This window comes from Simochromis diagramma, unplaced genomic scaffold, assembly GCF_900408965.1.
Source record: "Simochromis diagramma unplaced genomic scaffold, fSimDia1.1 OVJJ01000107.1, whole genome shotgun sequence".
NCBI lineage: Eukaryota > Metazoa > Chordata > Actinopteri > Cichliformes > Cichlidae > Simochromis > Simochromis diagramma.
Genome location: NW_024387209.1, coordinates 9,976,269 through 9,989,341, shown reverse-complemented (window position 1 = coordinate 9,989,341; position 13,073 = coordinate 9,976,269). Strand labels below are relative to the sequence as shown.

Below are 13,073 nucleotides of genomic sequence, written 5' to 3'. Positions count from 1 at the left end.
GTCGGAGTAAATGTGCAGTCATATTCGTTGTGTTCCCACTAGTGCTGTCAGCGTAAATCTCGTTGAAATGACGTTAACGCAACAACACGGCAAATCTCCGTTAACGAGCTACCGCGGATCGCCCTGAGCGTGGGGCTGGACGGCCAACACGTTAACGAGCTAACTGCGCTAACACACTAGCTCCCACCCATGTAATTGACCATTGCGTGGCACATCCAACATACTGTTTTACTTTAGTCCATGACGCGCTTACCTTCAGGGTCATACGTCACATGAAAACCAAAATAGTTCCAAACGCCAGATCTGAATGAGGGTGGGGGAGGTTCAATTTGCCATGTTGCAAGGAGAGCTTAACTTCTGTCTCGCTAGCTTGCCCTGTGCTCAGTGAATCTGCACTCGACTACTCCGCCTAGGCTGCACTGTCGAGTGCAGATCCACTGAGCGCTCAACACAGACAGCATCGTCAGAAGGAAAGTTGATAAAATAAATTACAAATGTTGTATTGTTCGATACATATGCGTACCGAACCGAAAGCACTGTATCGAACGGTTCAATATCGATACGAATATCGTTGCACCCCTAATATATATATATATATATAAAACAATACAACAACAAACATTGCTTCTGAAATGAGATCAAATGTCAACAGAAAACTAAAAAAAAAATCAAATCAAATGAGTCTAAATGCAGTAATTTAAAGTTTTAAGGTCAAATTTGATCTAAGTGAGAATACCACAGTCTCCTGGGTGAAAGGCCTTTGCTTGCCTTATTTATCCACAGAGATCTCTGGGATGCACTTTGTTCTACTATACTGAATGGGCTTAGCTTGAAAAACTTCAATAAATATTTTCTACATATCACAAGTGACAACGACAGCCTCTGTTGTTTTGAATAAATTGAAGTAAAGTGAATCTATCACCTGACTGAGGAGCATATTTCTGTTAATACTATACCATAGTTGGGGTTTCTGGACCTGGAAAGTCTGAATTACTAAAGGGGCAAAAGTCATATTCATTAATGAAATGATTTTTTGTAAATGAAATATTTTTTTCTACTTTTTGTCATTCTCACTGTGAATTGACATCATGATTGATTGAAGGAAGAAGTGTTACAATAGAAAGGCACAATTTACTGAGTTTAAAGGAAGCAATCAAAATCCACACCAAAACCTAGTGGGTTCTTTCTTGCTCGTGCTTCACCTCTTTATCAAGTTTCATGAAATCTGGCTCAGTAGTTTTTGTGTAATCCCGCTGACAGACACCCCCGGTGAGGCCCTCCACATGGCAGAAAAACAATGGAAAACTCGTAATTACAGGCATGAAAAAACTGTTAATCCTTAGAGCCCTGTCACTGCCAATCTAGACACTTTATTATTTTTTTTTAAACATTTCTGGCTCTGGGAGTTCTCAGTGAAGCTTTGACTGAACACACAGCCATAAAGATAGGATATCGGCTCTCTCAGGAAACATGTTTTGGTACCTGAATGTGGAAAATGTGGATGAAAGACATCTGTAAGTGGCGAGGAGCGAAGCTGCCTCCATGCAAAAAAGATGAGGCCGGATAAGGAGGAAGCTATTTGTTCTGATGCCACTAAAGTCAGGCTAATTAATTTCAGTCAGACGTGCTTTGCTGTCAACATCCTTTGGCTTTATTAATGGATTTCATATTATCTGATTCTGACTGGTATTTGCATTCTGAAAGAGTGGGGATGTATTTGTTGATTTTTCCTACCATCCTTCATTTGCCAATAATATTGTGTTTGTGTGTGCAAAGTAAATGACATTTCATTTTATATGGCAAAATGTAGGTATCACTATACAGGATTTCATAGGCAGAGGTTTCTCATGAACAACTGTCATCTCCACCTACACCTTTTGGTTTCATGATTGTGGGTCCAACTCCAACTCACATAAGGAGTAATGCATTTTTAATCGTGTGAGGGTTTCCTAGCACTTCATGTGCCTGCTGTCTGCTGTCTAAAAAAACATAGTCGGGGACAGGAGAGAAATAGTGTGTCACATTCTGAATATTTTAAAGCCTAAAATGAAACATTTATGCTCTAAATAATGAACTTACAACCTCTATTCTCTGACTTTACATTAGAGAATATACAAAACAAGACACCTTTGTTCAGCTCGCCTAGGTCTTTGCATCATTCATTTGCTTCTTCACAATGGCTATAAGTAACAGACTCCCTTCATGCCTTTGTTTTCTGACTTTGAAATGGATCCCAGGAGAAATAATGAAAGCCTCCGTTGTTAGTTTCAGTCATATCTCCCGACACTCAGTGTGGCTTCAGTGTTTTGCATAATGTCCATGAATAATGGACCCATCTTGGAGGTACAGTCCCAAATACAACCTAGTTTTAGCAGAAAATCCCATTTGAGCATTGCTGTGAGTTCACCTGCACCGCGTAGAGCACGTAACACTCGGCGCTTCACTTGACTGAATTATTGCGTGCCATAGTCAGTGTGGGCTCTCCCCATCATCATCTTCAAATGATCAACAGTAGGGCAGCAGTAATAGTGGAGATTTTGTAACAGCTGTTTTAGGCAGGTCAAGTCTGGCTTGTCTGTTTTAGTAAAAGGTAAAAAACATTTAGAATGTGAAATTGTGTTCTTGTGTACAGTACTGTGCCCTAAAAACAGCCTTTGTGAGGTTATCTGTTGAGTCACCATTTGGGTAAAGACAAAACTGTCCATTATGGAAGATTTCTCTCCCTCCCATTCTACTTTTAAAAGTAGAATGGGAGGGAGAGCCTTCAGTTTTCAGGCCCCTCTTCTGCAGAACCAGATTCCAGTTTGGATTTGGGAGACAGACACTATCTCTACTTTTAAGATAACGCTTAAAACTTTCCTTTTTGCTAAAGCATACAGATAGTGCATCATGGGAATCCCCCAGCAGCCTACAGCGTCACCTGATCCAGCCCTGAGTATTTTTCACTCACTGTGTGTTAACAGACCTCTCTGCACTGAATCATACTTGTTATTAATCTCTGGCTCTCTTCCACAGCATGTCCTTCATCCTGTCTTCCTTCTCTCACCCCAACTGGCCGCCCCTCCCTGAGCCTGTTTATGCCGGAGGTTTCTTCCTGTTAAAAGGGAGTTTTTCCTTCCCACTATCACCAAAGTGTTTGCTGTGTTTTTCTCTATATTGCAAGGTAGACCCTACAATAATACATACAGAGCGCCTTGAGGCGACTGTTGTTGTGATCTGGCGCTGTATAAATAAAATTGAATCTCTGCAGTACTGGCATAGTTTACGTCTTATCAGTACAGCAACTCCCTCCAGCTGCTGTACTGACCTTCTGCTAGCCAAATTGGAGGTCCTCATCTCCTGCCCAGTGGTATCAGTAGTTCTCAACCATCTGACTTAATAATACAACGATGCACTTGAACTCTTGGCTTTTTCTGCTTAATTCAAAATGATTTCGCATTGTTAAAAAAAAAAATAAATAAATAAAAAAAAAAAAAAATATATATATATATATATATATATATATATATATGACATTGTAGTTTATAGTCGCCAGTCGATCGTGTAGTTTAACATGATCATTTCCTGTGCTTACTTCCTTTTGGGATGTGAGTAAAACACTAAGAAGCAAATCTTAAGCAATCGTGACTTCCTGATTTCACTTCCAAGTGGGGAGTAAAAGATTAAGATGTCAGAGTGCGCCATCATAATGTCTGTATGGGAAGTGAAAGAGTGAGGGATGAATTTAGGCTCTGACATTGGAGTTTTACCACCATCCTTGCCCACACACTGTTGTTACTTCCATGTACAAATGACAGTGCCTGGCCCACACTTATTCTCCCAGTCTGCCATCCTCCAAATGTACATGAAGACAGTGAGTGGGGAGTGACAATAACAACTCTTCTTTGAAGAGGAATGTATACTCAGAGGCTATACTCAGATGTGGGGGTGGAGGTGGTGCCAAAGAAGTGATGCATGAACAGCAGCAAGCATAGATTTCAGTGGGAAACAAGCAAATTTAGAAAATAAGTGAGCAAAGCACTAATGATATAAGTGCAAACGAGTTTCAGTAGCAGGATGCACTATGTGAGAACAGTTAAATTGACTGCCTAAACTATCTTCTAGTGTATCTGTAAATTTGATCACAGCCAAAACTGCACACAAAGCAGGTGTTTCACTGTATTAATAAAGCAATAATAGCAGCCATTAAGATGTGTAAACTATGAAGAGTGTGTAGCCAACTGTCTTGCAGAACCCACATGTATCTGCAAGATAAATGCTTTTAATTGCCGCCCGAAGAAGAGTGAAGATCAATGACTGACATTCTTTGTCAGCTCTAATTTGCCTGGTTATATTTAGCCGTTATTTAAGTTCTCGGGAGGAATCTACAGGCTTCAATCGAAGTTTCATGTGTGTGCTAAAATCTCCGAGAGTTAATTCTGCTGTTTTACAAATTCCAAATACTTGAAGTGTGTTATGGGTCGAGGTTGGTGGATTATAAACATACCTGTGGGAAAAAAGCAGCAAAGAAAAGGTGGATTCAAATCCACTCTTCTAAGACAGAGATAATATTAACATTCCCAAAAACACAACATTGGATTCAGTATTTTTTTAAAAACCTCACAATTAGACGCAGGGTTGGGCTGAGGTGAAGGAAATGTGCTGAAGCAAACAGTTTGTGAGATGGTGTAATTTAATTTCCATATCAAAAGCATAATATGTATTGAATGTTTGCAGCGAGGGCTGCAGTGCTTTTGTATTTTTCTTTGATGTGGACACATTTGTGTTCAGACAAACACATTCTTGGCTCTTCTCGAAGGATTCGACTGGCTGCTTAGCACACAGACTTCAGGCTGCACGTCTCTTTCTGCCTTTATTCTTCTCTAACACGGGTTGTCAGATCTTTATATTGACTCTACTTTTCTCTTCCCAGGAGTACCAGATCGATATTATCTTCGCCCAGACTTGGGTGGACACCCGTCTGAGGTATAACAGCAGCAGCATGCGGATTCTAACCCTCAACAGGTATATTAGATTTAGTAAAGACATACTATAAAGTTTAGCAAAGACATACTGCAAATATACAGGAACGTTTATTAAAAAAAACTCCTAAATATATCAGCTTTGTGGGGGAATCAATACCAATGTAGTGATAATTATACTAGATCTCTTTTTTAAAATGAACTACTGCTGTGGCTATTTTTCACCACTTTAGCATCTACTATTTGAACATTTTCATATGATAAAGCAATATTCTTCACTCCCTCTGTCTCTCTCTCTTTGGAAGAGGTCTCTAATTAATGGAACAAATTGATTGATGTGCTTTGTTTTTCCCTAGTTGCCTGAGTATTTTATTATGCTCTTATTGGGAATGAGTGCAGCTCGTGCATTTCAAAGAAATCTGACGGAATCAGTCTTACCTCCTTTCCTCTCTCTCTCTGTATCAATTTCCCTCTTTTTCAACCAGCAATATGGTCGGTCTGATCTGGCTGCCCGACACCATCTTCAGAAATTCCAAGAACGCCGATTCTCACTGGATAACGACGCCCAATCAGCTGCTCCGGATCTGGAACAATGGGAAAATACTTTATACTCTGAGGTAAAACCCTTCAAAACACATGGAAACACACAGAACAGGAAGATAAAAGAACAAAAAATCGAGAGCAGACATATCACAGCCAATGACTGCTGGTAAAAAAATCTTTTCATGAGAAATACTCCCTCTATTCTGATTCTTAATGCCAACTGTATATTGTGGCTAAACAAAATTCTGCCACCAGTGTTGACATTGAGTACAGACAATAAAAGACATTTGGACTTTAGTCTGTCTAAAGAGCCAGATGGATGAACCTATCTGTATGGGACCATAGCAATCCAGATTTGTGGCTGCAAAAAAGACAAAAGAAGAAAGAAGTCAATGAGGAAAGACTTCTGTTGGCTTTACTGGCAGATTCACTGTTTTTTTCATACATTTTAAATTAAGTCCAAAAACAGTACCAGAAAACAGGATTTACCTGTGATATTATTGGCCAACAACTTGTGACTGACAAGTCATTAGCCAATCAGGCTGCAATCTCACAGTCACATGTGCCCCTCGTTATCATATTTGATTTCGAAAGACCAAGATGGCAACAAAAGAAAACATTTGAAGCTATGGGTGATGTCACTGTAGCTCTGTCTGTAATTTAGTGTTATAACTCTTTAAATGTTTCTTGTTGCCCCCTGGTGGGATGTGATGGTATTGCAAGTGGGTCTTTTACAATAAATATGTTTTTGTTAAAGGAAAAAAAGTTTCATTTTGTAGCTTTGTCTAAAATCAGATGTTTGTATTCACAAAGAAATAAAAAAGAAGGAAGTCATCACATTTGAAAATCCAAACCCTAATTTCTCTGATACTTTGTTCTTAGCAGGAAAGAGCTAAAACTGGAGCATTGGCTGTCAGGTGCTAAAAGTAAATCTTCGAAAGTAGAATCAACCTGAACATGCAGATTGCTATCCATTTGTATCTTGTCTTTCTGTTAAAGAGATGAGACTTGCCTTTCTTAAGGTGTTCTGTGACTGAAGTCTAATAATTAATACCAATAGACCGCATTGATAGAACTATGAACAGTCAACTGCAAAACCCCAACTGATCACTGCGTAAGGCCACCCCTCCTTCAGGCTGGTTCTGCCAGAGGTTTCTTCCTGTTAAAAGGGAGTTTTTCTTTCCCACTGTCACTAAGTGCTTGCTTATAGGGGCTCATGCAATTTTGGGGTTTCTATGGAATACTTGAGGGCAGCAGTCTCCAACCCTTTTTGGGCCACGGACAGGTTTATGCCCGACAATATTTTCACGGACCGGCCTTTAAGGTGTCGCGGATAAATACAACAAAATAAAACTAGTACTGGTACCGAAAAAAAGAAGATTTATTCATAACACACGTGAAAAGACCCAGGAAAACTGAGTTAACGATAAAAATGATAACAAAATAACGCTGAAAACCGATAAAAACCCTGAAAACCATACATTTCACACCTTAGTCTCAACTCTCGCGGCCCGGTACCAAATGACTCACGGGCCGGTACCGGTCCGAGGCCCGGGGGTTGGGGACCGCTGCTTTAGGGTCTTGACCTTGTGAATTAGCGGCATATAAATGAAACTGTTTAATATATATTATTGTTTGTTAGATGGCGTTATCTTCCTTTCCATTCATGCAGAATGGGCCAGTGTATGCTATGTTTGAGGAGGTAACAAAAGGAACAACAGGGTGCTTTCCTTTAGCATTCAAAGACCAGCCAGTATTATAGCTGCGCCATATTATACCGTTCACAGTAATACCGGTACAATGCTAGGCAATGATAAGAAAATGAATTATTGCGATAGAATATGGGTAGAACGCGCATGCGCATTGACGAAAAAGCACGGCGTAACGGAGAATGAGAATGGGGAAAGCAGACTGTTGAGTGAAACGGATGAACCAGAATTAGATTGTAAAAATGGTGCAACTTAACTGGTTTGGTGTTTGTCCGTCAGATACACAACAAAGCACATTTTTTTGTAGAACATGCAAGCGGGCCGTCGTTATTGCCGTATTTGTCGGACTAAGGTGCTCGTAAATCTGGGAGTAATCTGGGTTCTAAACTCCGTCCTTTAAGGTCCCGAAGTCAAACGAACATCAAAAACTGTCTAAATTCTTCCATCTTTAATAAAACGATCAGCGTTGCTGCTTTACCAGGTGTAACTATGATGTTTAACACCCAGGCATCCATGAAAACAGAATTCATTACATTTAACAGAGTTAGAAGTTAGCAGGAAGTTAGCGGAAGTTAGCTCGCTAGTTTCGCTAGTTACCTAAGCATGATATAGCATGTTCTGACTGAGAGATTTGTGAAAAAAATCTAACGTACAGCTCTGCTATCACTTCCAACATAAATGAAGACAGGAAGCTACACAGCAGTGACGTTTGTAGGGTTACTGAAGTTGGGCTAGCTGGTATATAATGATGTGCTACGTGATCGCTAGCGACACAGCTATGTTAGCATAACATAAACAGAAAAGCTGGAGGATGAACGCTAACACTTTTCCACTCGATAAAAGTTAACGTGAAGGTTCCTGATGGTTAGAGACAAATGCAATCGCATGCCAGGATGCTCTAAACAGACCAAACTTCAGTCGGGAGAACAACTGAGATAATCCATGCACAATATGAGGTTAGTCATTAATATACTGCAACAACATTGGAATAGAGCAGCTGTGATAGAATACAGCATTAACGAATCAATGGTACAGAATAGGGGTGGGTTTTTATAATCGATTTATCGATTAAAATTGATTCTGGCTTGGATAACGTAAAATCGATTCATTAAAATCCTGAATCGATTTTTTAATATAAATTTATTTTGCCCGAAATGCCAGAATCTCTGGTGAAATCTCACAAACTTTCAACAACCACCAAACAGCTAAGACAGTAAATGAGAGCAGGAACACGGATTCTGCACAAAGACTTAAACACACTGTCGGCCTACGTTTTCTTTTTTCGTTTTATATACTTCCGAAAAGAAAACCTAATTTCTGCTGTTCAATACTGAACAAATTTAAACTTTTTAAAATTATGCAAAATGCAGAACGCCGTGTCTCTAATAAAACCGCTGTAACTTCAGAGGTAATGTTCATATGCTGATTAATGGTTTTCTTTCGTTTTTTGATGTACTGCAGAATATTTTTATAAAATCCAGGCCAGGAAAACCACCTTCATGTTTTTCTGTTTTATCCTCAGCTACTTTGACACAAAGGCATCTGCTGTGATGCTCACACCTTTGATAAAGTCTTGCGTGTGTCAGCTTCCTTTTTATAGATACAAAAATATGTAAATGTACTGATCTGAATTATAATATTTCTGACTGTCAAAATTTCCCAGATTCAGATCGAATCGAATTGAATCGAACCAAATTAAATTGAATCGTGGATCGAATCGATTCGGGACCTTGTGAATCGGAATCGAATCGATTCTAGAAATCAGTGACGATACCCAGCCCTAGTACAGAAGTAGAGGAAGCAAGAAGAATGAGTTGAATAAAGTTTGATTTATCTGACTGCTTTGTTTCGCTTAATGTGCCTAATAATCCCGTGCACCTTGTGGTCCGAAAAATACATATTTGACTTTTTTATTTGGCACACTGCAGTTAAATGTAGCAAAGCACCTCTTTTTAACTTCAGTGGATATTATACATGGTTATGCTCAGGATATGTCAGCCCATTTCTACTGGAAATGCCTTTTGGTTAAACTTTCAGCAAGGAATTTGCATTTGCACTGTTAAATGTTTATATAGCTTTAATGCACATAAAAAAAAAACAGCTGCTTGTTTAAGTAAAATAAATGGATGGTGTTTTTTTTTGCGCTAGTAAAGTTGTGGAGTTGTATTTTGTCTCGCAGAAATTATATCGTCAGTTATATCGTTATCGCAAATTTTCAAATATATATCGTGATATATATTTTTGGCCATATCGCCCTGCTCTAGCTGCCATGCAAAAACGCCTTCAGAAATAAAATTCACTATTTGACTGCAGTTGGTGAGTCACATAGACAAACAGGAAGACACAGACAGAGAAACACAGAAGGCAGATCCAGAACAATAAAGAGTAAAATAAAATCTCAGAAACATTACAGTTGTATAAATCATTTTGGTAACAGCAAATAATCTGATATTGGTTGTTGTAGAAAGCAGCACCTCCCACACATACAGAACACACAGCAATGCGATTTTGATTTGTATCTTTTTAAATTCTAACTGCATCTTTCTCCCTTTACATGAGTTTCTGTACCACATAGCATTCTTTATCTTTGGTGCAGTAAGATAAAACCCTTGTGTTTCTTTTCATTTTGTTGCTTTTGCTCTGACAGCCTTTCAGTGGCTGAGTAATGACATACAGGTGAAGGTGATGGCCTTATGACAACCCCCCACCCCCACCCACCCAACTGTGTGACTGCACCTACAACAGAAAACACTCAGGATTCGAGTGGACGGGTTCCTTTTAAATTGGAGTGGCATCTGGGTTTATGAGTCCTCAAGCTCTGACATGAGCTTTTTTTCTGTCTTGAAGATCAAATTTCACCTGTGCATCTAGTATTTCGAGCTACAGCTGGCCTAATGGCAAGGAACCACCTTGAGTGTTTGTTTTCAGACATTTTGTGGAGCTGATGCACAGCTGCTGCTATTTCAGGACAGTTCAGGTCCCGTCATGGAGGCAAATAAATTCAATAAACAGCATTAGGGGCGACCGTGGCTCAGGGGGTTGGGAAGCGTATCTGTAACCGGAAGGTCGCCGGTTCGAACCCCGGGCTCTCTGTCCTGGTCGTTGTGTCCTTGGGCAAGACACTTTACCCTACTTGCCTACTGGTGTTGGCCAGAGGGGCCGATGGCACGATATGGCAGCCTCGCTTCTGTCAGTCTACCCCAGGGCAGCTGTGGCTACAACTGTAGCTTGCCTCCACCAGTGTGTGAATGTGAGAGTGAATGAATAGTGGCATTGTAAAGCGCTTTGGGTGCCTTGAAAAGCGCTATATAAATCCAATCCATTATTATTATTTCCCAAAATGACTAGGGTGTAAGACTCTGGCATTTCATTCCTTTGTCTTGACTGGCAAATTTCAGTTAGTTCCCTGGGTATGCTGTGATGCCTGCTTGTGCAAATACTCAGAAGGGAGCCACTTTTCAGACAGCCCACTTCCATTTTTAATTTATGGGAGGAATAATTGTAGCAGGATGATTTTGGATGTTGTAGAGGTTAATAACAGTGTGATCATGAACTTCTAAATTGAGCCATAAATATGCCTGTTATCAACAGGGGTTCAAGATTAAAATGCACTGCTGTGAAACACCAAGTTTATACCTGCACTAATCAATATTTTAATATCAACAAAAGACTTAATGATTATCTCTAATGTGAAAGGGGTCACTTGTGGTGACACACCCACAGGAATTAGCAGCCGATGTGGCTGTTTCCATCAACTCTACAAAGTATTTCAGTAGCAGTTAAAGGGGAGTTCAAAAAATCATTTTGTAATCTGATACTGGATCTTAAAACAGAAGAAAGCTGTCTTCAGTAGAAGAGGGAACTGAACTAAAATTTTTTGATTGGCTGCATCTCCAAAACAGGTTTGAAAAGCAGGTGGGTGGGGCTTATGGTAAATTGGCCAGTTGTAATGTAGGGCTTTTCTATTTTTCTTGAGCACTCATAGCGCTTTATACAACATGCCTCATTCACACAAACACACTTGGCCTAAAAGTTTTTGCTTTTTTAGAGCTCATTTTATTTTTTCTAGCGTTTCTTTCTGTGATGGATTTGAAAAGTCTTGCTTCGTTAGCAGGTTATTAAGTGTCAAAGAGACATATATTTAGGCCATATTCGCCTTGACTGACACATCTCTCTCATCTCCGCCGTGTTCGTTGCTGCTTGTTCTTTTTCACCTCAGCTCCACTCTCACAATTTGGCTTTTCCGACTCCCGACAAGGATGGAAGCAAAAATGCAAATTGGAACTGTACATCATCTGCACTTTGTTCACCTCGGAACAAGACGAGCGAGGCAGCCCCCTTCTGCTTTGACAAAGGCTCTTCCTTTGTGCTCCAAGTCAGGCGTTTAATGAGGAATTGTAGCAGCGACAAAGACACAACAACACAAGTCAAAGAAAAAGCCCATTTTCATGACTGTCATTTTTACAGCCCTTATCATTTTGATTTATTAAAGTGACACGTAGAGCATATAACTTGAATTGGATTTAAGTTTTTACCTTACTTGTATGATGTGTCTTTTTAATCACTGCTGCTTTTCCTTAACAGCCGGTGTATTGACTTGTCCAGTGATCTTAGCTGAGAACTGCTGTTTTTAGAAGCTGACATGCCTTGGATTCCTGACATGTGTGAAAAACCAGACCTGATACTGATGATGAAACATTTGTGCCATTTTCAGGGATTTTACACACCAACCAAGCAACCAAGTGTGAACCTGTACCATCTGGGTGGAAGCCAGTGCTCTTATACTGTAGTGCATAATGTGATATAAGCAGTGATGAATCCAGTGCACTCAGACCATGTGCTTCATGGGCCGAGAAATGAAGCATCCAAAGCAGTTTACTGCCTTGAATATCTTTGTCTAAGTGCTTCTGTCCCTCTGCACTTGTCTTACTCTTCAGGATGACCATCAACGCAGAGTGCCAGCTGCAGCTCCATAATTTCCCAATGGATGAACACTCCTGTCCTCTCGTCTTCTCTAGCTGTGAGTATTGGGATTAGCATGCACACAGACATGGAAAACACGCATAAATATGCAGATACTCGTGCCTATACACCTCTAGGGCAAGATTTTGAAAGCAGGCGGGAAACGTCCTGGAGAAAAAATGGAAACCAAATAGAAAGTGAACTAAAGGCTAAGCGAAAAAGTGCTATCAGTCAATCAAACTTTATTTGTATAGCATCTTTTGTGTGGGCTAGTGCAGTTCAAAGTGCCTTACAGATGACTGAAAGTATGAAAACAGTAAAGAAACATATTAAGGACTTATTTAGGTATTAAAATCACTGGAGCATTTGAGCATCATTCAGTGATGAGTGTCAGGGCTGGGTCTTTTTTTTCCTCCCAAACTATGAATTTGAGTTCATGTAATGGTAATCCCCCACACACAATAACTAAGAAGTGAGAAAAGAGAAAGCAGCTTTTTGGATAATACACTTTGCATATTAATCATCAAGGAACTGACCTAACAGCCCATTGTTCATTCAGTGACGCTAGTTTCAGTCATTGTGCAAATGTACTGTTTATAAGGTTGGGGAGACCTGCAGTCAGCTGAGACCTAAGAAGTCACTTGGATGAGTGAAACGTTTGTCCCACTGAAAACGCTACTTCCAGATGAACAAAATAAACTTTTTGGGAGAAAGCAACTACTTTCAGCTACCCCCTTATTCATGAGTGTCACCGCATATGGCTTCTTTACATTGTTAAATCCAGAAGCTTTCGATATGACCCTTGGTCAACACAACCGAATCAAATGATTAGTTCATTACCAGGCCTGGAATTGGACACCCCTGTCATAAGGGATTGTTGGAGTTTTTTCTGTGTTAT

At 39.9% G+C, this 13,073-nt stretch overlaps 1 protein-coding gene across 2 annotated transcripts in view; it reads left to right on the top strand.

Moving 5' to 3' along the window:
* The window catches only part of LOC120746324 (gamma-aminobutyric acid receptor subunit gamma-3-like), a 169,071-nt gene that overhangs the window by 96,514 nt on the left and 59,484 nt on the right, over positions 1–13,073 (top strand). For both annotated transcript variants that reach the window (XM_040051772.1, XM_040051773.1), the window contains exons 4-6: positions 4,913–5,004; positions 5,447–5,578; positions 12,151–12,233. In XM_040051772.1, coding sequence (XP_039907706.1) covers positions 4,913–5,004; positions 5,447–5,578; positions 12,151–12,233 — 307 coding nt within the window. The remainder of the gene's footprint in view (positions 1–4,912; positions 5,005–5,446; positions 5,579–12,150; positions 12,234–13,073) is intronic.